Genomic DNA, 27,754 nt, shown 5'->3' with positions numbered 1-27,754 from the left:
AAACGTAGTCCTCCCTTTGTCGCTGTAAGGAGGCAATTGAGCCAAGTCGCATTTGGTAGCCCTGATCACTCGCCACAGTTTCCACAGATAACGACATCACTCTACCCAATGTGATTCACTGGAGCATTTTATTTTCAAACAATACACTGGTTTTGTATATCACCCAACCCTGATCAGTTCCAATACGTAAACAAATGCAAATATCGAAATTACTTTAATGCAATCTATTGCCAAATTCAGCAAAATTGTATGTATAACTGTTTGTAATTTAGATAAATGCCATATTTATCATTTTCAGTAAATACAGTAAATACAAACTTGATATAAAATAATATGAACTGTAATAAGAAACCACAACAACTGGTGGGAAGAAAAATTATAATTTAACTATGTTTAAAATGAACATTTTGTAAAATTAATTGTTAAGAAAACTTGTGATGTAAATTTTTATTTAAAAGAGGGAACATGTATTAAATTTAAGTACAGAAGTTGAATTTATATTTTGTCATGGGCACCACAATGATTTAATTGTAAATCAATAAAAATTTTACAGTCTATAATGAATGTACTGGTTTATATTGTTCAAACTACATTTACACTTAGGTTGTTGCCTCTGCCGAACAAGTAAACTGTACATACCTGCCACCAGGGTACACTGCAGGCCAGTAAAAGTACTGGCAGTTCAGTTCAAGTAGTTACGACAGAACACTACGTGAATAGGGTTTTGTGGAAGTTTAAAGCAATAAATGTGGAAATGAATTTTAAAGTGCTATTTGAGTTTTATTTAACAATTAACCAGTCATACAAAACAAAATTATATGCTGTAATATTCAAAATAAAAAGTACTCTTTACTTTTGTTTTCAGTAGTAAGCAGATCAGACCACTAATATTATAAGAGGACTGAACATACGAAATTAAGTACAATGTGTCACATTACGTTCTAAAAAAATTTAAACCTGCAAATAAGCTTCACATTCTACCTGAAGCTGCTGTAAATAATTAATTTGGTGTGATTTGACTTTATAATGGAATTCCTCTTCAACAGTAATAATTAGAATGGGGATGTTTCAGTGTGAAATTGTAAGGTGCACAGCAAGTTTATAAAAACTCATCTTCACTCTGTCGGCACAACATCTTCGGTGGCGTTTCTGATAGTACAGAGGCACAAATGTGGGTTCAAACTGGTCCTCCGTGCAAAGCGCTCCTCAAAGGCGGTGCAGTCTCAGGACTCCTGTCGCATTTGGACCTGCCCAGGTTTTTGCGAGGTCTCGCCACTGACGAACACCTTGCCACACGCGTTGCAGGCGTACAGCCACTCACCCGTGTGCGGGCGGTGGTGCACTTTCACACTTCTACTTCGCGTAAATGACTTTCCGCAGGTGTCGCAGCGGTACGGCCGCTCACCAGTGTGCATACGGAGGTGTACCTTGAAGTTCCTGTTTTGCGTGAACGACTTGCTACAGTAGTCGCAGCGGTAGGGCCGCTCACCCGTGTGGATGCGCAAGTGCTGCGCCAGGTTGCTGCCGTTGGTGAACCGCTTGTGGCAGACGCCGCACTCGTGGGGCCGCTCACCCGTGTGCTGCAGCAAGTGCTGCCTCAGATTATTGCTGCGCGAGAACGCCTTGCCGCACGTATCGCAGCGGAAGGGACGCTCGTCCGTGTGCTGCAGCGAGTGCAGCCTCAGCTGACCACTGTGCGAGAATGTCTGGCCGCAAGTGTCACAGCAGTAGGGTCGCTTTCCAGTGTGGACGCGCATGTGCTGTGACAGGTTGCTGCCGTAGGTGAACCGCTTGTGGCAGACACTGCACTCGTGAGGCCGCTCACCCGTGTGCTGCAGCGAGTGCTGCCTCAGACCGTTGCTGCGCAAGAACGCCTTGCCGCAGGTATCGCAGCGGTAGGGACGCACACCCGTGTGCTGCAGCCTGTGCAGCCTCAGATGATCTCTGCGCGAGAACTTCTGGCCGCAAGTGTCACAGCAGTAGGGCCGCTCGCCCGTGTGTGTCCGGTAGTGCAACTCGAGGCTGTTGGCATCGTTCCAGGTCTTGTGGCAGATGTCGCATTTCAGCAGGTGCTGCTGCACGTGGGTCCTCAAGACCCTCTTGTCGACAAACACTTCCCGGCAGACGTCGCACGTGTAGGTGTCACCTCCGTCAGGTAGAAGTGACGGCTGCCCGACGACACTGCCGTTCGTCGGCGGGGAGAGCCTCTCGCAACTGTCATTTACCTGGTAGCAGTTCGAATTTGCGTCCGAGGCATCCTTGCAGAATCTGTCGCTCAACACAGTACTTGTAGCGGAATAGCTGTCTTTATGGGTCCCAAGCTTCCTCTGCCTCTCAAAGCCCATCACCTGGCCTGAGAGTAGGTGCGTATTGCTTTCATTCCTGTCACGATCTTTCCGGCTGCCACTGTGATTACTGTCACTACACTGTATCTCATCTGTTCTGGTGCTTATGGTGGCACATTTGTGAATAGTACAACCACCCTGGCCTTGTGGGATAAACCTGAAAAATTGCAGAGATGGCATTAAGTCATTTGGTAATGATAAGACGTTTTATATTCATATTAATGTAACTGCCAATGTTCAGCAGTACTGAATAACATAATACACAGCACTAATATAAAACCTGATATATATTTCATCTATGTAATTTATGTCCTCTGCCTCTGCATTGCCATTTGATTTTACATAGATATTTTTTAACTTTGATTATTCTTCACAAAATTTTATCCTTACTGCAGTGTTACATGTAGCAATGGCGAAAATAAAATGTGGATATGTGGGGAAAACCGTTGTTTACCTAAGTTAAATTTCAAATTTTTCATAAATTCTAAAAGTAATATGAAAGGTAAAATTAACTTCATAATCCAATCAATGCTAAATGAACTGATGTTGGGAACTATTAAAATCTGATAATGAAATAAATTTTAATATTTGAGAAAATGAAATCTGATATAACAAATTTAAAACTGAGAAACAGTAATACTACTATGTCACAAAAAAACCTGATTGTTAAATAATAATAAAAAAATTTAGTAATTTATGATCTAGCAAATTGGTGTTGAATAACAAAAGCAATTCTACAACGTTAATGGATAGTTAAATGTTAAAGTCTACTCAACCAAGTGGTGGCATGGGAACACACACACACACACACACACACACACACACACACACACACACACACACACACAGGGATTTAAGTTCTACAAGCTTTCAGAGCCAGAGGCTCCTCCTCCTGGCAGCAGAGTTGAAGGAGAAGGAAGAGGGGTCAAGGAAAAGGTTTAGGCAAAGGAGTACAGTTCACAAAAGTCACCCAGAACCCAGGGTCAGGGGAGACTTACCGGACAGGGCAAGTGTCCCACCCGGTAAGTCCAATCCTTTTCCTTCAACCGCCGCCTTCTTCCCCTTCAACTCTTCTCCCAGAAGAAGGAGCCACTGGCTCCAAAAGCTTGTAAAAGTTAAATCCTTGTGTGTGTGTTTTCCCCTACCATGGCTCAGCGAGTAGATTTTTTATCTATCCATTTACATTATATTATCAATAATTGCCGTATTTACTTGAATCTAAGCCGCACTCGAATCTAAGCCGCACCTGAAAGATGAGACTCGAAATCAAGGAAAAAAAAAAAAAAAAATTTCCCAAATCCAAGCCGCATCTGAAATTTGAGACTCGAAATTCAAGGAGGAGAAAAGTTTTAGGCCGCACCTCCAAATCGAAACAAAGTTGGTCAATTGTAATATGAGACACAATTTAGGTCGAATGAATGACGATACAGCTACAGTAGTTTGGTTCAAGTCGTAAGCTTAGAAGTTAAGCTTTACCAGGTAGCCATTGCTATGCGTCAGGCACTCCGTCCGTATTTATACGGGTACCCTTCCATTTTCACGTGCTTCGTCTGGTTTGAATTGATTGCTTATTTTTCTTTGATCTGATAAGTGCCGTTCTCTTTGTTATAGGTGTTTACGTCACTCTAAGCTGAAAATGCAGTATTGTACTGTGTCATGCATCGTTTGTCGCATTCTGATAATGTGTGTTTACGACCTGTCGCCACTCGCAACATGGCTTGCTTTTGTGCGCGCTACCGCCGCTTACGATAAAAAAAAAGAGGAATTGTCTCATTACCGAAACAATGGCAAGAGACTGCTATTTGTTGTTACTTACACTGCTGCTTTCTTTGATAATGATTAACAAGAACCAAATAATAGACTGTGTATGATAGAAAATGTTCTGAACGAGAGTTTAGCTAAAATTTTTCGCCGTTTGAAAATCTTTGCATACGCCTCTTTCGTTCATTACATTCCGCGCAGAAATTAGAGTCATCTTAGGTTTAAAAATCTAGTCCATTGCCGTGCTTCATTTCTGACTGTATCGCTATTAGGCATAAGAATAATACGAATATATACATGACATGATATGTGTATTCTTCCACGTTTGCTGTTGTCTCACACTAGTTTCGTAGTTTATTAGGCATTATTAAATGAGATAGCAGCAAACACGAAAGAATACATGGCAAAATGTTTATATTCGTATTATTCTTATGGTGAGAGAATACTGCATGTGATTCACAATTCATAAAAGTTCCTATTAGCAACCATCTCTTATCACAGATACGAAAAAATTCAGAACGTAGAGTTGGCCATATTGACAAACATCCCAAACAGTCTTGCCAGTCGGATTTTCATAGTACATCGAAATGCTGCTACATTGGAAGATGAACAACACAGAATTTGTATTTACTTTGTTGGATAATGTATGAAAATGCAGTGGTCGAAACTCGGGGCGGAGAAAAAAAAAGCTCGTCTTCCACCTTTTTTTAAATTTATTTACTTACTCAGAGGTTTTGGCGCCAGAATTTATCTTTGTGCCTGCAAAGCATGCCTGGGTAGCGCTACATATATTCGACGGCAGAAGTTAGTTGTGGCGGCACCTACCAACATTTTTCAGAACTTCCGCTTACTTTGCACTCGATTCTAAGCCTCAGGCGGTTTTTTGGATTACAAAAACCGGAAAAAAGTGCGGCTTAGATTCGAGTAAATACATTGATTATTTTCGTTGTTATAAAAGCAATTCTATGTAATCCAAATGGTAATACGCAACAGTAATTAACTTAATTTTTTTAAAAATAGGTATGTGGTGGAGGCCGCTGGGCAGCACTGTTGTAGTTGATGTATGAGTTGCTGCCTCTGTGTTGGTGGGCACTGCACTTACAGCTACAGCATATGTATAACTTAGTCCTGAAGCTACAAAAATTAAAATTAATATCCCAATAAAAATGTGTCAGCATATCAGAGAAGAAGAACACACAGCCCGTTAATCCTGGATCCACATATAAACTATGATCACAAGAAGACTTTCATTATTAATCCAACAATGTCTGCTTTGTTGCCGGTATAGTGCAAAGTGTTCTGGGGGTCGTTTGGTCAAGTAAATCACACACACAATTAATTTTTAATGCTAGTTTCCAACTTTTGTAATGTTTTAATGAAGTAGGATACATTAGAAGCTGTCGCCTGCAAAAGGTTTGGCAAGTTATAGATAGTAGTATCGGTTGATAGGAGTCGTCCTGAGGCATCAATGAATTATCAATTTGGAAGGCAAAAATTGTCGATTCGGACCTGTCGTAGAACTATGCAACATGTTTCATGCTCTCACATATTATGACCTTTGAGGAATGAGAATCTCTATCCAAATCATTAGCATTTCTACAAACTGAGGTGTTGCATAACACAACTAGCTAAGTTCAATCACAAGATCCATAGAGTCAGAGACAACAGCACCCGCATTCCTGCCTTGTTCCTTGACATCCAGAAATCATTCAGTACAGCTCCTGCAATGTTGTTTGGTGAGCAAAATAGAAGTGTATCAAGTATCGGACCAGATTTGTGACTAGGTTTGAGACTTCATAGCAGATAGAATGCAACTCATCTTTCTTAATGGAACAAAATCAACATGTGTAAACATTAATTTCTACAGGTTGTCAGGAATGTGTCATAGAGCCACTGTTATTTACAATTTATATTAATGATCTGGTGGATAATGCTGGAGACTTCACAAGGCTATCTGCAACTGATACTGTTGTCTGTATTGTAAAGTTGCAAACCAGAAGACTGCAATGAAATGCGTGAAAGCCTGCCGAGGACCGAAGATTTGTGCAGGGACTAATAGTTAATGCTGAACCTAAATAAATTAAACTTGTTTTGCACAAACAGGCACAGAAATCTATTACTGTTCAATTATACTGTTTGAATAAATCACTGGAAACAGTAACTACCATAAAATACTTAGGCGTAAATGACCAAAGTGAAATGCCCACATAAGAAAAGGAGGTAGGGGAAAAAAAAAAAAAAAACAGCCAGGCAGAGATTCACTGCCAGAATCTTTAGGAAATGTAATTCACCTACAAAAGAAGTGGCTGACAAGACACTTGTTAAGAACTGTTCTTGACTGTTTGATATGAGCATGTATCCTTTACCAGGCTGGATTAATAAAAGAGATCGGGAAGGTTCAACGACGAGTTGTGCATTTCTTCACAGGTCGCACGGTTGGCGCGAGAAGGTTATCGAGATGCTCAACAAACTGCAGCGGCTGACGCTACAAGAAGAGGCAGTATCATAACCGACAGGCTGACAATTGAAATGGCAAGAACTTACATTTCAAGAAGAGTCTGTCAACATATTACTTCCTCCTGTAGCCACAATGAGAAAATACAACAAATTAGAGCTCATTCTGAGGTTTATTGACAATCTTTCTTTGCAGGAATGGAACAGTGGCAACAGAAGTACCGTCTACCACACACCACGAGGAAGCTCCCACAGTGTAACTATATTTGTAGATTAGGTTGGTATTCTGGGGATCAAACTATGATCTAATGTTTAATTTTGTAGCTAACGTTTTGTCTCTTACTGTGGGTGAGATTGTATGTGTTTGTGGTGGCAAAAATGGTCAATTCTTCACAGCAAACACGCTCGGCTAGCCGAAGCTACAAAACTGTTCAACTGTAGCCACGCTACAGCCGTGTCGTGACGTTGTCTGACAGCTGTAAAAGATGACTGGAGAGCTGTGTCAACATGCATTACAGAATCTGTACGGCGAGAGGGAATTGCTTGCGTCATTTACTATGAAGTCCCAGAACTTGTCTAATTTCAGTCCTCCTCCTCTTCTTGGTATGGCTGTTTTTCTGTTTACAAGTAAGTATGAACTCTCTTTGATCCCTAGCACAGAAACAATTGCACCTTGATAAAATTTTAGTATTTGAGAACATGATTAGGTGGTTCCCTGACACAGAAAAATGGTGCACTCAGAACACCAGTTCACTGGGCAAGAACTCTGTCAGATCCAGATAATTTGGTGATGGAGATAGAACACCTACAATCCGTAATGAGATTTTCACTCTGCAGCGGAGTGTGCGCTGATATGAAACTTCCTGGCAGATTAAAACTGTGTGCCCGACCGAGACTCGAACTCGGGACCTTTGCCTTTCGCGGGCAAGTGCTCTACTTGCCCGCGAAAGGCAAAGGTCCCGAGTTCGAGTCTCGGTCGGGCACACAGTTTTAATCTGCCAGGAAGTTTCATCTACAATCCGTGTTCTACAAAAACGGGCATTCTTCTCAGGATCTTCAAAAGGTGCTGCACCCCGTTTCCCTATGAGGGGTTCCTGAGGAGATACAAGAGGAAACGTGAAAGGTTGCACATTTGCCAGATCGGTAGAATTCTCCGCAAACATTACATTAAAAGCGTGTTCCATCCACCTGCCAAGATTAAGGCTCTGCTAGAGAGTGTGAAGGATGACCTGTGTCTACAGAAACCGGGCGTTTACCACGCACCGTGTGAATGTGGTATGGCATACATCGGCCAGGCGACCAGGACTGTTGACATCAGGTGCAAAGAGCACCAGAGGCACACAAGACAGACAGGCAACCAAGTCAGCGATTGCCGAGCATTGTTTAGAACTCGATCATTCTATGAAGTATAATGATGCCAAGATTTTAACACAAACATCGAGACACTGGGACACCGTCATCAAAGAATCTACTGAGATTAAGGTTGCGGAGAATCTCATTAACCGGGACACCGGTTTCCAGCTGAGCTCGGCTTGGAAACCAACACTCTATCTTCTGAAGCCGTAATGTAGGCAACATCCATACCCCCAAGGGACACAAGTATAAGGAGGGAATTACAGATAACAGCCCAGTACATATAACAAAGGACATATGTGAAATGGCACCTCAGGCAACAGACACAATATCTCTTCAGAGTCTGGAGCGACAGTTTGAACACAAATGGCCTGAAAATAGCACTGCAGCCGCTCCTGGGGGGGCCAGAACTTCGGACGGAAAACCTGACACGACACAGCACAGTAGCAGAATGTCCTAATTCACGGAAGGACTCAAATGATGACAATCGGAAGATAAAATGTCTAGCACAACTTGGACGCGATTCACAACGTAATTCAGCTACATTGACAACGGATAATAACCACAGAGTACTTACACAACGTTTGGAACAGCCGCGGCTGTAAGAAAATGTTACAGCCATTGCTATGGGTCGGCGCACACCACAGACAGAGCACCAGACGCAGCGTGGACCACAGGGAGAACACCTAGCACACTGTAGGCATAAATACTGGACTCATTCCACACTGGAGTCACTATCAGACAGCAACTGAAGACTGCGAGTCACACAGTTGAAATATCGTGGAGGAGAGATGCGAATAACTGGCAGAAAACCGATTAATCAAGATAACTCCTCACCGGGAAAGCTTGAAGAATTATAGCTAAATACTTATATGGCCAACAAATTTTGGGAAACTAGTGAGACAAATAATCCAACATATTCTTCACTTTAGTCAGGCGTGACTGAACCTGAGTGTGCAGCACCCTCTGGACCAGAAACACGAAGTGACCAGAAAATTTTCAGTTATAGTCTGAAATGAAGTCAGATGATTGTAAACATTCTCTTGAAAAAAAAGTCAAGCAAGTTCTTACATTTTTTTTAATGCCATATTCAGGAGCACACCATGGAAGCGTTTCATTTCTTCCTTGGCAATATTTCTCCAGTCCCACCACACAGGCTCTTGTGCAAGTGATGTCACTTTACGTATTTTGGCCATGGCATACCTGTTCGTTTGGTCTTAAATTTCTTGAAATAGGTTGTCTGTAAAAATTAACTGAAAGAAATCAACCGGAAATGATGGAACATTACCAGTTTCAGTGATAAAACAATACTTTGTATAGTCAAAAGGAAAATCTGTAAAGTCAGAGTATTTTTGCTCCACATTTGCCACGAATCTTATGCTGAATCACTATAAAAATGCACATTTTCACAGTTTTCATTGCGAACTTCACTAGAATGGTTTAGAAATGAAACACTCTCATCATCAATATCACATCACATCACAGCCATTGCACGCATGCAAACTTGAGCATTGTACTTCCAACATTCCTTTCAACAACTGCTACAGTTTGACACCGAGTTAACACAGGTTTCCCTAGATGGCAACACTAAGCTCCATTAATGCCTACTACTGTCAGAATTGAGAATTGAGCATGTGAGAGCCGAAAAAAAACCTGTTAAATGAGGCTTGCGGGGAAACAAATTTCACAATGTCGAGCACCACTCGACGTTTGAGTGGAAAGGTTCAATCTCCTGACCGTGGTTTCAATGTTCATAAAAACATTTCCTTCAGAAGGAAACAACTGACATGTTGTGGCAAAGGTACATTAAAACATAGCCAAAAGATGTCAGTAATACATAAAATTTCAGCTTTATAATAAATTAAAATGTGCACAACATGGTGGTTATCGTTTAGTATTACCTCACAAATGTAGAGCTAGTGTGCAAGTGTCACATAAGCAATGCTTGTGCTAAGTAAAGCTTCTGGCAGGAGAGGTCACTAGTAGTATACGAAAGGAGGGTGCACGATAATGAATGATACTTTATCGTGATAAACTTGCTTAAAACGTTAAAATTAAAATTAAGACATTAAAAACCAGCTCATGCTGTGTACATATTTAAAAATAATAAAATATGAACAAATAGAGAGATGGTCGCGGTAGTGGATGGAGGGAAGACGGTAAAAGTGTTAACTCACATATACATGTCTGAAAAACTGAACATCAAACCTCTTGGAATACGTTCACATCATAACAGAGAAGAAACCGAAATACCATTAGCATTAACAGGTAAGGAAAATGACATACCCTATAGTCATATGGAAGATCGAGCCTTTTCTTTGTTACATTAATGAAAGTAGTGGTCTGAAACTATCTAGCAAATTCCTATTTTTGAGTTGCAAAATAGATCCATCTTTGTGGGTAAAATGTTTAAGAATCTATAATTCTTCTACCAAGTCATCCCTGTAACCTATACTTTCTTTACGCAAAAGTACCAAGTTTACTTTATCTTATATAAGATATTTTCGATGTGTAAAGTATACAAGTTGTGTGTGAGACTCTACACAAATGGACCATTAGAAAACTTAAAAGTCAACAAAATGAAGCAGACTCTCACACACTGACAACATCAAAAGAAATGGCTTAACACACATTAAAAAAAAACGCACTTGAAAATGGGAATTATTTCTCGAAATGCGTCGTGCGAATAGTAAAATAAAGAAAAATCGTGACTGGTAGCAGAAGATTTATTTATTTATAAACAAACCTATTGTATCTACAGTCGCAGTCTTTCAGAAACCATTTATAATGGATCAAATCAAATTAAATTCTACTGTTGACATATAAACAAATGTAAATTCTGTAATAACTATAAACATTTGGAAGATGAAATGCTAGTATTCTTAAACTACCTATTTGGCTCTAGTCGAAAACACGTTAGCAAAGCCAGCTCTTAATTCCAAAGTAAGTTCCAGTTTCGTCAAAAGTATTGTTTGCATAGCTACATATGTGAATTTCATCATTTAAACAAATACTTCAGCTTAGTCCTCGTTGTAGGAGAAACTGTTAAAAAGAAGGAAGTTTTCAATGTATTCAGTTAGTTTAATTAGTTAAGCTTTAATTGTAATTTGTGTAAATTAAACTTCGAACAATGTGTAGTTTCAGCACGTATTATTGTAATGATATATAAGGGCCAAATTTTTGGTCATGAGACTGTCAGTCCACGGTTAAGTTTCAAACGAGAAACCTGTGTGGGTTAGAACGACAACAATGCATCAACTTAACAGTGAAATAAGTGTTACACCAATAGGCCGTGTGTTAAAGCAATAACAGTATCTGTTCGATTTATTTGAAAGACTGAACCGTGTGGTTAGGCTTTTACTGCTGGTAGATGTTCAACAGTAAACTATTGTAGCAGTATGTGGATGTTCGCCTGCAAACTATCAATGACACTTGTCGAAAGTTAAACAATAGTGCATTGGCCATGTAACTGCGTAATATTGGTGGGTTGTGAACAGTGAAAGTAAAAGACTGTGAAACAAGACTGTGCATTTGTTGGCTACATCATTTACAGTAGACAGTAGTTTTACTTCCACAACCCATTTTTGAGCCAGTACGTTGATTCGAGGACAACAAGCGAAGAAACAAACGAATGTGAATCGTCACAACTGAATGCAGTTCTCTTAACAATGTTAGTTAAGAAATTGATAGAGATAGATGTGCACTCACTGACAGCAATAATTCCTGTCATGTTTGGAACCGTTTATCACTGACAATGCACGACACTCATCTCTGGCCCCTGTCTGTAGGGTATTTTCGTAACAACCATTCACCCGACAAAAGATCCGTACCCAAAGACTGGAAAGTTGCACGGGTCACACCAATATTCAAAGAAAGGTAGTAGGAGTGATCCACTAAGTTACAGGCCCATATCATTAACGTTGATATGCAGCAGGATTTTAGAACATATATTGTGTTCGAACATTATGAATTATGTCGAAGAAAACGGTCTACTGACACACAGTCAACAAGGGTTTAGAAAACACCGTTCCTGTGGAACGCAACTTGCTCTTTATTCACATGAAGTGTTGAGAGCTATTGACAAGGGATTTCAGATCGATTCCGTATTTCTGGAAGGCGTTTGACACTGTACCACACAAGCAGATCGAATGAAATTGCATGCTTATTGAATATTGTCTCAGTTATGTGACTGGATTTGTGATTTCCTGTCAGAGAGGTCACAGTTCGTAGTAATTGACAGAAAGTCATCGAGTAAAACAGAAGTGATTTCTGGCGTTCCCCAAGGTAGTGTCATAGGTCCTTTGCTGTTCCTTATCTATATAAACGATTTGGGAGACAATCTGAGCAGCCGTCTTTGGTTGTTTGCAGATGACACTGTCGTTTATTGGCTAAAAGTCATCATAAGATCAAAACAAACTGCAAAACGATTTAGAAAACATATCTAATGGTACAAAAAGTGGCAGTTGATCCTAAATAATGAGTGCTAAAAGGAACTCAAACTTCAGTTACACGATAAATCAGTCTAATCTAAAAGCTGTAAATTCAACTAAATACCTAGGTATTACAATCACAAACAACTTAAATTGGAAGAAACACATAGAAAATGTTGTGGGGAAGGCTAACCAAAGACTGCGTTTCATTGGCAGGACACTTGGAAAATGTAACAGACCTACTAAGGAGACTGCCTACACTACGCTTGCCGTCCTCTTTTAGAATACTGCCGCGCGGTGTGGGACCTTTACCAAATAGGACTGTCGGACTACATGGAAAAAGTTCAAAGAAAGGCAGCACATTTTGTATTATTGCAAAATATGGGAAAGAGTGTCACAGAAATGATACAGGATTTCCGATGGAAATCATTAAAAAAAGGTGCTTTTCGTTCCGAAGGAATCTTCTCACAAAATTCCAATCACCAACTTTCTCTTCCGAATGCGAAAATATTTTGTTGACACCGACCTGCTTAGGGAGGAACGTTCACCACGCTAAAATAAGGGAAAACAGAGCTCATACGGAAAGATATAGGTGTTCATTCTTTCCGCGCACTATACGAGATTGGAATAATAGAGAATTTTAAGGTGGTTCGATGAACTCTCTGCCAGGCACTTAAATGTGATTTGCAGAGTATCCACGTAGATGTAAATGTTAGATTGGTTGACTGGTTCACCATTCCTTGTAGACACGTTGGAGAGCCTACATCAATACACTGACTCGTACGCAGGACACAGTAATAGATGTCCCTGGTGTACGAGGGCAGTTCAATAAGTAATGCAACACATTTTTTTTCTCGGCCAATTTTGGTTGAAAAAACCGGAAATTTCTTGTGGAATATTTTCAAACATTCCCGCTTCATCTCGTATAGTTTCATTGACTTCCGACAGGTGGCAGCGCTGTACGGAGCTGTTAAAATGGCGTCTGTAACGGATGTGCGTTGCAAACAATGGGCAGTGATCGAGTTTCTTTTGGCGGAAAACCAGGGCATCTCAGATATTCATAGGCACTTGCAGAATGTCTACGGTGATCTGGCAGTGGACAAAGGCACGGTGAGTCGTTGGGCAAAGCGTGTGTCATCATCCCCGCAAGGTTAAGCAAGACTGTCTGATCTCCCGCGTGCGGGCCGGCCGTGCACAGCTGTGACTCCTGCAATGGCGGAGCGTGCGAACACACTCGTTCCAGATGATCGACGGATCACCATCAAACAACTCAGTGCTCAACTTGACATCTCTGTTGGTAGTGCTGTCACAATTGTTCACCAGTTGGGATATTCAAAGGTTTGTTCCCGCTGGGTCCCTCGTTGTCTAACCGAACACCATAAAGAGCAAAGGAGAACCATCTGTGCGGAATTGCTTGCTCGTCATGTGGCTGAGGGTGACAATTTCTTGTAAAAGATTTTTACAGGTGATGAAACATGGGTTCATCACTTCGAACCTGAAACAAAACGGCAATCAATGGAGTGGCGCCACACCCACTCCCCTACCAAGAAAAAGTTATAGCCATACCCTCAGCCGGTAAAGTCATGGTTACAGTCTTCTGGGACACTGAAGGGGTTATTCTGTTCGATGTCCTTCCCCATGGTCAAACGATCAACTCTGAAGTGTATTGTGCTACTCTTCAGAAATTGAAGAAACGACTTCAGCGTGTTCGTAGGCACAAAAATCTGAACGAACTTCTCCTTCTTCGTGACAACACAAGACCTCACACAAGTCTTCGCACCCGAGAGGAGCTCACAAAACTTCAGTGGACTGTTCTTCCTCATGCACCCTACAGCCCCGATCTCGCACCGTCGGATTTCCATATGTTTGGCCCAATGAAGGACGCAATCCGTGGGAGGCACTACGCGGATGATGAAGAAGTTATTGATGCACTACGACGTTGGCTCCGACATCGACCAGTGGAATGGTACCGTGCAGGCACACAGGCCCTCATTTCAAGGTGGCGTAAGGCCGTAGCATTGAATGGAGATTACGTTGAAAAATAGTGTTGTGTAGCTAAAAGATTGGGGAATAACCTGGTGTATTTCAAAGCTGAATAAAACAACCCCTGTTTCAGAAAAAAAATGTGTTGCATTACTTATTGAACTGCCCTCGTAGAATAGGAATTGAAACAGTTGAAAAGAAATAAGTCACCAGGTCTGGAGTGGCATTCCAGTTCAGTTTTAAGGAGAGTACTCTGGAGCACTTGGCCCTTACTTAGTTTGCATTTATCACGAATCTTTGACGCAGTACAAAATCCTGAGCAACTGGAAAAAAGTGCAGGCAGCTCCTGTACATAAGAAGGGTAAAAGAACAGACCTGCAAAATTACAGACAGATATCCTTAATGTCAGCTGCAGAATTCTTGAGCATACTCTCAGTCTGAATATAACAAATTTCCTCAATATGAAAGAACTTTCATCCACAAATCAGCACGGTTTTAGAAAGTGTCGCTCGTGTGATATGCAGCTAGCCCTTCTCTCACATGACGACCTGCAAATTGTGGATGAAGGGCAAAAGGTACATTCCACATTCCTAAATTCCCAAAATGCATTTGACACTGTGCCACACTGCAGACTGCTAACAAGGGTCTGAGAATACAGAATAGGTTACCAGATATGGGAGTGGCTCAAGGATTTCTTAAGTAACAGAACTCGCAACAATGTCCTCAATGGTGACTGTTCGTCAGAGACAAGCCTATTGTCAGGAGTGTCCCATGGAAGTGTGATAGAACCACTATTGTTCTCTATGTAAACAACTGATTTGGTGGATAGAATGTGTATAATGTCCAGATACAGCATTACTAGTTACCCACTTAACACAGTAATGTCATTTAATATCAGGTTGCACCGATATGAAACTGAACGAGCATCTAAGGATTTGTAGTAGGGAATGTAAATGGTTGACTTCAGTTTATTTCAACACTTTTAGGAAAGTCTGAGTCATCCATAAAGGAAACCACATACAAGCAATGCTCGATTATTTGGGATCCGCGCCTAGTTGACAGCGATGCAATTGAGGGGCAGACTGCTACATTTGTTAACAGTAGGTTTAAACCACACACAAGCATTACAGAGAGGCTTTAGGGTATCAAATGGGAATCCCCGGAGGAAAGGTGATGTTCTTTCTGGGAAACACTAGTGAGAAAATTTAGAGAACCGGCATTCGAAGCTGACTGCAGAACGATTCTACAGCCACTAATGTACCTTCTGCACAAGGATCACAAAGGTAAGAGAAGAGAAATTCGGGCTTGTACAGAGGCATATAGACAGTCTTTGTCTCAGTTTATTTCCAGCTGGAGCAAGAAAGAAAATGACTAATAGTGGCACACGGTACCTTCTGCTATGGACCGTATGGTGGGCTGCAGAATATGTACATAGATACAGATGTAGAACAAATCGGGCAACTTCATTCACAGTGGGGTCACGACCCCACCCAGCGACAGTAGTCCCTCTCTGCCACTGTGTCACGTCTCCATTGTGGCTCATCTTGCTGCCCCGATTCTGTACAATCGACTGGCACAGCTGGAGGGTCAAATGACCATCTAGTATCAATTCTGCACCATCTGATGCACTCCAAAGAGAGCAGTGAGCTATTTTAATGAAGTGAATAACACAGGGCGATTCAAAATAAAGAACAATTTCAATTCTTTATTAAAGACAAGTTACTAAACATAGAAACACATTGTGTACGTCACAGGTTCAAAATTTTGATACACCTGCGCTGTTGTTTGTTTAAAGCTGCACGGCAACTACACCACCAGAGAAATCATTGCGTGTGCCACAATTTACGTGAAGTTCGAGTACAGCATACATTCTGCCATCGATTTGGCAACAAACCGCCTGTGCACGAGCAGATCTACGATTGGCATAAAAAAAATTCTTGGAAGTTGTTTGCATATGCAAAGAGATTAGCACTGGCTGGCCACACACATCTGATGAAAATGTCAAACATATCCGAGAAGAGTTCACAGGGAGCCCTCAGAAGCCCACGAGGTGGGCAGGACAGGAACTTCAATTTTCATGAACAATGGCGTGCCATGTTCTGAAACTAAGTCTGCATATGAAGGCTTACAAGTTGTAGGTACTGCAGCAATTGTGTCTCGGCGACTGCAACAGGAGGTAAGAATTTTGCATTTCAGTTCTTCAGGATATAGTATAGGACAGTCTTTCCAAACAACTCATCTGTTTGGACGAATAGACCTTAGGTAAAGTAAACTGCCATAATGTAGGAATCTGGGGGTCACAAAATCCTGTTGCTGTCACTGAGTGTGAAAGAGACTCACAGAAGCTGAATGTGTTTTGTGCTGATTCTGTTCACAAAGTTCATGGACCTCACTTTTTTGCAGGGAATACTGTGACAGGAATGACAGACCTGGAAATGCTGCAAAATTTGTTGTTTCCTCAACTTCACAAAAATTCCAAAAGTTTTATTTTTATGCACAACGATGCACCAGCTAACTTTCTCCTTGAGGTACAGTGCTACCTTATACCAGCGCCCCACAAAAGTAGACTGAAAGAGGTGGACAACAAAATCTCGTTCATAGATTTTGGCCTCGTAGGTCACCAGACCTCAACCTTGTGATCTTTTTCTGTGGGGATACATAAAAGACTGAGTCTTCGTCCTGCTTAGGGCAGCTACTCATCAAGATTTGAGGAATTGAACTATTGAAGCTGTCAGTTCAATAAACAGAGACCTGTTGATTTGTGTGCAGGATGAAATGGACTACAGTTTCAATATTTCTCGAGCAACATACACTGCTCGCATTGGGTGTACGGTATAGAGTGTGTGTGAGCACGTAACTTTGAACCTTTCTCTGTTCAGTACCATGTGCGATGTGTTTCTATCTTTCACAGTTTGTCTGTAATAGACAACTGAAATCTGTTCTTTCTTTTTGAATCAACCTATATTCTGTCCGACAAGGTTATTTTTGTGACAAAAAGGCAACACCGTACAGTGATGAAAAATGTACTTTCTGACCATCTCATGGCTGTGTCGACTGAAAGTTACCTCCTGTGAAGAGGATTTCCGATGTCTGACGAATAGAGTGCATCTTACCTTGCATTGCTCACTGCTGTACCTGCCGATTCAGGTTCCTGTAACAGATTTATTGCAGAATTAGCTAACACTGATCTGCAAAGCAAGCAAATTACATCGACACAGCACTGCACTATCAGAGTATGGTAACCAATTAAAAACATTATGATACTGCTACTTGTGGTTATTGCCACTATCTCCAATTCTTTACTCGTACAGAAACAGATCTCTCCCCAAGTTTCTTTGAGAATTGCACCACTCTGCTAAAGGAAACTGATGTCCAGGAATGACATTCAAACCTTGTACATATGGAAAACATCAAAGAAGGACACACTGTGTGTGTGTGTGTGTGTGTGTGTGTGTGTGTGTGTGTGTGTGTGTGTGTGTGTGTGGGGGGGGGGGGGGGGAGGGGGGGGGGAAGAGAGAGAGAGAGAGAGAGAGAGAGAGAGAGAGAGAGAGAGAGAGAGAGAGAGAGAGAGAGAGAGAGGGGGGGGGGGGGGGGGGGGAAGAGTTTTCTGAGATATTTGCTGTTCCAGTGTGGAAAAAACACAAATGCCAGTAACCAGTAGTACTGCTAACAGGCTTACACAGTCGAGCACTCGCAATGCTGCACTATGCAACACGGGAAAGACTGCTTCTACCACTGCAATGCAAGTTATTTCTTGAGGAACCTAAGAACATCTTGTAGTAGCCCGTGCTAAGATCTAGGAATATCAACTACTGCTTCTTAGCCTACAAGATGCTTCCGGGAAGTTCAGTGAACGGTATCAGAAAATAAAGGAAATAAATAGTTACAAACAAAGTACCTTTACGGGTCTTCGAAGTAATCACCGTTAGCTAAAACACGCTTCTGTCATTGGTTGCAAAGCTCTTGGAAACTGTGCCTAAATGCTTCTAGTGGAATCACATGAAACACCCTGGTCACGCCTTGTTGGATACCTGCAAATGCTAGTGAACAATAGTGCTTAAACTGTCTTTGCTTATTTCCGACTGTTCTGGTCTCATTCTCAAAGACAGCTACCAACTTTATGCAAGCATCAGTCACACTTGTTCAGTGTCGCCTGGGATTGTACACGCTGATCTGAATGTGGGTCATCATCAATACTGTCATTTCCATTTATAGAGCGTTTAAACTACTCAAACAAACACTTTCTAGTCACTACTTGAACACCGTACACTGACACTGCATTCCACGAGTCCCCGTCGCCATTTTTGCTAATCTGAAGCAAAACAGCGTGTTAAAGCACTGCTCCATTTTGCAAAGACACAAAAGCTATGCTTGCAGATAATCAGTGGCTGTCTTTGAGAATGAGTTGGAATTAAGCAAAGACAGGTAAGCACTATTGTTCACGAACATTTAAACACGTTTCAGATATCCAACACATGACCACAGTGGTTCAAGCGATTCCGTAACAAGTGCTTGCTGACAGTTTCCAACAGCTTTACAACCGACGTAAGAAGTGTGTCGTAGCTCGTGGTGATTACTTTGAACACCAGTAAAAGTATTTTGTTTGTTATTCTAGTTTCCTTTATTTTCTGAGACTGTTCACAGAGCTTTTGAGACACACCTTTTACTTACGGCTTAATGAAACTTGTCAAAAGTGATATGTTTCTCTTTCAAACCAATAGCTCAGAGCACAGCACCAGTATAAACAGTAAGAACAAATTTATATTTACATGTAAAATCACTTTCATTCAGAAAGGTGTCCATTATTCATCTGCACATGCCATCAATCGTGAAAAGGATCACTAGCAATGAAGAACAGCCTAAAGGATTTATTGGTTGCTAACTTGTACTCCACTGACAAACTTCTCAACAAAAGCAACTGATGTACTTGTTATTAACTATCTCATTTACCTAAGCCTTGCAAAGTGTTTTTGTTCTGATAATGCTGTGGAATTATCCCAAGCATGTTAGTGCGCAAAAATTTAAATGCCTGTGGCAAGCAAATGAAAAATAATACATGATTATTTTTTCTAATTCTTCCTCATCCTTGATAACTACCTTCTTAATGAACTGTGGAAGTAATATTTGTGTATCAGTTCTTCTTCTGTAAATATGCATTACATATTTCTGTTTTTATTAAATGTAAGGCTGCCCCCCCCCCCCCCCCCCCCCACACACACACACAAACACACAAAAGGACAGACAGACAGAGAGAGAAAATTCAGTTTTGGTTTTGGACAACATACATAATAACATTAGCAGTAATTGCAGAACACTGTCATTGTCAGTAAATGTGGGAGAATGTTCCCAAATAGTGGGTGTATAGTGAAAGAAACATTTAACTGGAAGACCCATATTACTGAACTTATGTAACAACAAAGTTCAACAATTTCTAGTACTGGCAACAAAGAAATCGACACATAGCATCACATTTTGCACATTTTCACTCACTACTGCATTATGGCATAAATTTTATGAGGCAACACATCACTTGATTGCCCACTTCCATACAAAAAATAATATGCAAGACTTAATATACCTACCATTAAGACCTCTGGCACCAATCACGGAGGGCCAAAATGCTGCATGCGCAGAAGGTGAGTTGGTCAGCTCATAGCAGCTCCGGCCCACCAAGGGACAGAGTGACATCAGGGGGTGCGTGGGGTCAGCGACATGTTTGAAATATGAAACTTATCAACTCCTGCCCAGACCATATGCAGAATAAAATCATATGCAACTCTGTGTCAAACCAGAGTGTCACGATTGTGTCACACCCAGTGACATCAACGAAGTATTGCGCATGAGCAGATCATGTGCTGCAGCTCACAGAATTACCCAGGGGTGCCTCACACAGAGAGCACCCCAGCGTGCCCCTGAGAACCACAACACCAAGAAGAATCGCTTCTCGGCTTTTGGCAAGATCAATGTGTAGCACGTGTGGTCATGAGAGATAGGGAAAGGAAACATACTTTATTTCAGTTTCAATAATAGAAGGTAACATAACCAGAAACTAATTTTATTACAAAGTCCATCTCCTTTATACCATACAGCAACAGAATCTGATACATTTATTTAACGATGATTCCTGGCCGTAACAAAAAAGGAGACCATACACGTAAAATACGACTTACCCATGTCCTGGTTGTACACCTCATTCACTTGAAACGTGCAATAAGAAATGACATCTCTGATATTAAAACTCTCCAGACCTGCAATGGCTTTGATTGTATCACAAATATACCACACAATTGTAGCAATCATTCAACCATTACCATAAGAAGCTGTGTCATTGCTTGAAACCGTAAAGTTCCCAACACACCTGCAAAACACGGACAGGCCTTGGGGGATCTCTCGTGCTCCCAATTTACCACTCTTAATAACTTCAACATTATCTAGAAAGATGGCATAGAGGCCATTCAGCTGCACGTTGTAAAGGGACACCTCTCCTCTAACAATACTTTTCTTTAACAGAAGTAGATGATATTAGGAAGATTTTCGAATCTTGAATAGGTGAACATTATATCAGCTTGCTTTTGTTCTACAATATTACTTTTATCGTTAACCGGTTTTTGGCTTACAAGGCCATCTTCAGATATTTACTCAGTAAATTATTTACTCAGTATTTACTCAGTAAATTATTTTACTGAGTAAATGTCTGAAGATGGCCTTGTAAGCCGAAAACCAGTTAAAAATAAAAGTAATATTGTAGAACAAAAGCAAACTGGTGCTTTTCATTTATTATAATGTTGTTCTACCAAGAACCGACAGAAGATTCTGTGAACATTATATCAGCTGTTTAACTAAATGAATTTCGTATGATTTTGTATATGTTGTGAATATAATAGGGAAACATTCCACACGGGAAAAATATATTTAAAAACAAAGATGATGTGACTTACCATATGAAAGCGCTGGCAGGTTGATAGAAACACAAACAGACACATACATACACACAAAATTCTAGCTTTCGCGACCAATGGTTGCTTCGTCAGGAAAGAGGGAAGGAGAGGGAAAGACGAAAGAATGTGGGTTTTAAGGGAGAGGGTAAGGAGTCATTCCAATCCCGGGAGCGGAAAGACTTACCTTAGGGGGAAAAAAGGACAGGTATACACTCACGCACACACGCACATATCCATCCGCACATACACAAACACAAGCAGACATTTGTAAATGCAAAGAGTTTGGGCAGGGATGTCAGTCGATGCGGAAGTAAAGAGGCAAAGATGTTGTTGAAAGACAGGTGAGGTATGAGCGGCGGCAACTTGAAATTAGCGGAGGTTGAGGCCTGGCGGATAACAAGAAGAGAGGATATACTGAAGGGCAAGTTCCCATCTCTGGAGTTCTGACAGGTTGGTGTTAGTGGGAAGTATCCAGATAACCCGGACGGTGTAACACTGTGCCAAGATGTGCTGGCCGTGCACCAAGGCATGTTTAGCCACAGGGTGATCCTCATTACCAACAAATGCGAACGGACAGTTTGTTGCTGGTCATTCCCACATAGAAAGCTTCACAGTGTAGGCAGGTCAGTTGGTAAATCACGTGGGTGCTTTCACACGTAGCTCTGCCTTTGATCATGTACACCTTCCGGGTTACAGGACTGGAGTAGGTGGTGGTGGGAGGGTGCATTGGACAGGTTTTACACCGGGGGCGGTTACAAGGGTAGGAGCCAGAGGGTAAGGAAGGTGGTTTGGGGATTTCATAGGGATGAACTAAGAGGTTACAAAGGTTAGGTGGACGGCGGAAAGACACTCTTGGTGGAGTGGGGAGGATTTCGTGAAGGATGGATCTCATTTCAGGGCAGGATTTGAGGAAGTCTTATCCCTGTTGGAGAGCCACATTCAGAGTCTGATCCAGTCCCGGAAAGTATACTGTCACAAGTGGGGCACTTTTGTGGTTCTTCTGTGGGAGGTTCTGGGTTTGAGGGGATGAGGAAGTGGCTCTGGTTATTTGCTTCTGTACCAGGTCAGGAGGATAGTTGCGGGCTGTGAAAGCTGTTTTCAGGTTGTTGGTGTAATGGTTCAGGGATTCCGGACTGGAGCAGATTCGTTTGCCACGAAGACCTAGGCTGTAGGGAAGGGACCGTTTGATGTGGAATGGGTGGCAGCTGTCATAATGGAGGTACTGTTGCTTGTTGGTGGGTTTGATGTGGACGGACGTGTGAAGCTGGCCATTGGACAGATGGAGGTCAATGTCAAGGAAAGTGGCATGGGATTTGGAGTAGGACCAGGTGAATCTGATGGAACCAAAGGAGTTGAGGTTGGAGAGGAAATTCTGGAGTTGTTCTTCACTGTGAGTCCAGATCATGAAGATGTCATCAATAAATCTGTACCAAACTTTGGGTTGGCAGGCCTGGGTAACCAAGAAGGCTTCCTCTAAGCGACCCATGAATAGGTTGGCGTACGAGGGGGCCATCCTGGTACCCATGGCTGTTCCCTTTAATTGTTGGTATGTCTGGCCTTCAAAAGTGAAGAAGTTGTGGGTCAGGATGAAACTGGCTAAGGTAATGAGGAAAGAGGTTTTAGGTAGGGTGGCAGGTGATCGGCGTGAAAGGAAGTGCTCCATCGCAGCGAGGCCCTGGACGTGCGGAATAATTGTGTGGCATCAATGGTTACAAGGATGGTTTCCGGGGGTAATAGATTGGGTAAGGATTCCAGGCGTTCGAGAAAGTGGTTGGTGTCTTTGATGAAGGATGGGAGACTGCATGTAATGGGTTGAAGGTGTTGATCTACGTAGGCAGAGATACGTTCTGTGGGGGCTTGGTAACCAGCTACAATGGGGCGGCCGGGATGATTGGGTTTGTGAATTTTAGGAAGAAGGTAGGGGCGCAGGGTGTCGGTGGGGTCAGGAGGTTGATGGAGTCAGGGGAAAGGTTTTGTAGGGGGCCTAAGGTTCTGAGGATTCCTTGAAGCTCTGCCCGGACATCAGGAATGGGATTACCTTGGCAAACTTTGTATGTGGTGTTGTCTGAAAGCTGACGCAGTCCCTCAGCCACATACTCCCGACGATCAAGTACCACGGTCGTGGAACCCTTGTCCACCGGAAGAATGATGATGGATCGGTCAGCCTTCAGATCACGGATAGCTTGGGCTTCAGCAGTGGTGATGTTGGGAGTAGGATTAAGGTTTTTTTAAGAAGGATTGAGAAGCAAGGCTGGAAGTCAGAAATCCCTGGAAGGTTTGGAGAGGGTGATTTTGAGGAAGAGGAGGTGGGTCCCGCTGTGACGGAGGACGGGACTGTTCCAGGCAGGGTTCAACTTGGATAGTGTCTGGGGGAGTTGGATCATTAGGAGTAGGATTAGGATAATTTTTCTTCGTGGCAAAGTGATATTTCCAGCAGAGAGTACGAGTGCAGGACAGTAAATCTTTGACGAGGGCTGTTTGGTTGAATCTGGGAGTGGGGCTGAAGGTGAGGCCGAATCCTTACCCAATCTATGCTCGAGTGTATACCTGTCCTTTTTCCCCCCTAAGGTAAGTCTTTCCGCTCCCGGGATTGGAATGACTCCTTACCCTCTCCCTTAAAACCCACATCCTTTTGTCTTTCCCTCTCCTTCCCTCTTTCCTGACGAAGCAACCATTGGTTGCGAAAGCTAGAATTTTGTGTGTATGTATGTGTCTGTTTGTGTTTCTATCGACCTGCCAGCACTTTCGTATGGTAAGTCACATCATCTTTGTTTTTAAATATATTTGTATATGTTGTATTATATTTCAGGTTAAAATGTATAAAAAGAAATTACTTTATTACAATCAATATGTATTAACTCTGTATGTACAGTTAAAATTACTCTTCTTTTAGAAACATATGAAATTACGAAATACCTGGCATACTTAAAATTCATATTAATAACTGCACAATTTGACGATATTTATTAAATTTATTTCTGGACTCATTTAAAAAATAATGATATAAGTTGCTGAAGATTCTTCTTTTGTCAAGAAAGTTTGAAAACGCTATTTGTTTTGTAAACTCTTTGGAATATTGTTAGTACTGCAGGAGTAGTAGTAGTAGTAGTAGTAGTAGTGGGCATGGCTCTGATGAAATCAAACTTGTTTTTATGTTTGACAATAACAATGTAAATTTCTGTTTTAAAGAAGAGATTGTAAAGATAGTGTGACACAGAAAAATGGGATAAAATAAAAAAGTCATAGGAACAGAAATAATGCAGCAGACTTATTTAACTCTTAATAAGTCATCTGGAAGCCAACAAGTCAAAAATTTCAGCCTCAATAATCTACCCCTAGACATCACGAACTGCAGCCAACAACGAGAAAATGAAAATAAGTAAAAAAGTTATTTGTACATCTTACTCCTCTCGAAGCTTACGAAATGAATCAACATTTATGAGAATGAAAATCTACTGGTGATGTATGTGAGGGTAAGATTACAATGTGCAACAGCACGGGATGGCGAACGGAGATGCGACATTATAGGACGAGATTTAGAAGTTCTCATTTAGAAGTTCTCATTTAGAAGTTCTCATTTAGAAGTTCTCATTTAGAAGTTCTCATTTAGAAGTTCTCATTTAGAAGTTCTCATTTAGAAGTTCTCATTTAGAAGTTCTCATTTAGAAGTTCTCATTTAGAAGTTCTCATTTAGAAGTTCTCATTTAGAAGTTCTCAGGCGACGGTGTATGAGGCCATTAATAACGTTGAAGTTACTGTGAGTAGTAAGGTGGGTGCACAAATGATAAGGCAAAGTCCGTCCACGTTCTGCGGGTGTGGTGTGAACTTTACAAACAATGATGCAGATTCTCTTGGTAATGGTTAGATCACTGCTGTAGTCCTGGCGATACAGTGAAAGCTGTTGCAGGTCTGGTGAGCTTTAATAGCAACAATGTGATTGCTTCTCGCACATTTCAAGTGAATGAGGAGTACAACCTGGAGGTCAGACTCCACATTTGATATGTGGCACCAGTCCCTCGCTCCACCTGATGTCTGTCACTCCTACAGTGGGCCGGAGCTGCTACGAGCTGTCCATCTCACCTTCCTCACACACGTCATGTTGGCACTCTCTGACGTGCCAGTGGGCCTGGTCGCAGGTATGTGAGTGAAAAATAGTGCCAGCTCATCCAGTCAGTAGTTTTACTCCTGACGACGACGGCGGAACTAGCCATCGACAGCTCGAGAGTTTTATCCGAACTGACACGGCTCGAGAATGAAGACGATTTGAAGATTTTATTCAGTCACGCCTCTGTGAAAGACTCCGAGGACACACATGGAGGATTGTCCAATATCGGTAGTCCAACAAGCTATGGCACATAAATGGGTGAATAAAACCATAAATTATAGGGTGCATAGACTAGACTTCGATTCATATTATTTTCTGATTGACGTTTCAGTGAGCAGTAAGGTAGGGCCCAAAAGTCAGCCAACCACAGTTGTGGCTCACAGTCTCAAGTGTTGCCTGCTATCCTGGTACAAACCTTTTCAGGTGATGTGGACGCAACTGCAGGGTTCAGAAGATGAACAGGTGCGGCTGGTAGCAAGGGAGGGAAGGGAGACATGGAAATGCCAATACACAGTGATTTTCGCGTTGCATCACTATAACAATATTATTATAGAAATAAGGTTGAAGTATGTCTGCTGCTGAAATTAGTCTTGTGTATAGTTTTAGTTTCTGCACATAAATATTGAAAAGAAAAATATCAGATTCACAGTGTTCTTTACACGATCACAAATAAATCATTTGATTAATAAACTGTTATGATAAGGATAGTTGTTACCGTACAGCAGAGATGCTGAGTTGCAGATAGGTACAACAAAAATGTCACAAAATAAGCTTTCGGCCCAAGGCAATTGTCAAAAATAGATGACTGACACACACACACACACACACACACACACACACACACACACACACACAAAAACCCAGACAGACAGACTAGAGTCTCTGCCAACTGAATTCAGAGACTGTGGTCAGCCGCGCACGCGTTTGTTGACACACACCATACTACTTCAATTTTCACTAACTTTCTTTTAAAGATTACAGTGTTGAAGTTCGTACATTAAGCACATGTTGTGCTTATTATCAAAATGATAGAAACAGATTGCCTCCACAGAACTATATTATTCAGGTAATTCAGTTTGCTGTCCTGGTTGCAATGAGCTAATTAGTTTCATCAGAAATCATGGCAATCAAAAATTATTACAATTATAAAATTTCACAAGTCTGGTAATGAGAAGAATCTGATGAACTAATAGATAAATTCGGAAGGAGACCACTTCCAAATGAAACTGCTATTTTTCTTCTTTTCAGTAAAGTATTTACACTGACAAATTCAATTAGTTTAAAAGACATTGTTAATTAAAGATTTTACCTGGTCCAAATTTTCAGTGCCTATTATAGCCAAACAACAGTAAATTTCCCAGATCTGTTGATATACTGTTGATCACTTGATTTTTCTGAATTTATTGGTGACAGCCATGTTAATGAGGAAGGGTGCTTAACTACAAACTACTAAATTTACAATTAGTGAATTTTAAATCACACACACACACACACACACATACACACACACACAAATCAATAGCAAATAAAAGATGAACTTTTTGACATATTAAATTTGTGAACAGTTATAAATTAAAGTAGTTCAGTGACATTCTGGAGCGAGTCTTCATAAGGCCAAAGTATGCGCCATTTTCAGTGAGTCTGCGCTCTAGCACATTCTTCATTCCACACTTAAGTCTTCATTTGATACAGACTTAGGTTAGCTAGTCCGTATTTTAGACCAGCCTTGGGAACCATTTGTATTGCCTCTCCTTTTGTTTAATTGGTTGGTTGGTCGTTTGGGGAAGGAGACCAGACAGCGTGGTCATCGGTCTCATCGGATTAGGGAAGGAAGTCGGCCGTGCCCTTTCAGAGGAACCATCCCGGCATTTGCCTGGAATGATTTAGGGAAATCACGGAAAACCTAAATCAGGATGGCCGGACGTGAGATTGAACTGTCGTCCTCCCGAATGCGAGTCCAGTGTCTAACCTCTGCACCACCTCGCTCAGTGTTTGTTTAATTCATGCTGAGAAAACATATTTTGTAATTACAAGCAATAGACATCAAAATGTGTGTTTTGGGTCATTTGAACAATATTTCTGACTACAGTAACAGCCCTGTGACTTTTTCTACTGTACTCTCAAACATGCACACCTTCGTATATAAAGTTCGCCAACCACAAACAACACTGAAACTTCCTGGCAGATTAAAACTGAGTGCCAGACAGAGACTCAAACTCAGGACCTTTGCCTTTCGCGGGCAAGTGCTCTACCATCTGAGCTGCCCAAGCACAGCTCATGATCCATCCTCACAGCTCTACTTCTGCCAGTACCTCGTCTCCTATCTTCCAAACTCCACAGAAGCCCTTCTGCAAAACTTGCAGAACGAGCACTCTTGGAAGAAAA

The 27,754-nt window shown here is 41.5% G+C and overlaps 1 protein-coding gene across 1 annotated transcript in view; it reads right to left on the bottom strand.

Annotated features, from left to right (window-relative positions):
- Window positions 1–1,026: 1,026 nt before the first annotated feature.
- Window positions 1,027–27,754, bottom strand: part of LOC124554148 (zinc finger protein 2-like) — a 73,233-nt gene continuing 46,505 nt past the window's right edge. Inside the window, exons 6-7 of the mRNA XM_047128216.1 lie at window positions 17,440–17,477; window positions 1,027–2,502 (exon numbers count right to left, since the gene is read on the bottom strand). Of these exons, the coding sequence (XP_046984172.1) occupies window positions 1,224–2,502; window positions 17,440–17,477 (1,317 nt within the window). The 3' untranslated portion in view covers window positions 1,027–1,223. The remainder of the gene's footprint in view (window positions 2,503–17,439; window positions 17,478–27,754) is intronic.

The sequence above is a fragment of the Schistocerca americana genome, chromosome 11, assembly GCF_021461395.2.
Source record: "Schistocerca americana isolate TAMUIC-IGC-003095 chromosome 11, iqSchAmer2.1, whole genome shotgun sequence".
Classification (NCBI taxonomy): Eukaryota; Metazoa; Arthropoda; class Insecta; order Orthoptera; family Acrididae; genus Schistocerca; species Schistocerca americana.
This window is presented reverse-complemented; position numbering and strand designations above follow the sequence as displayed.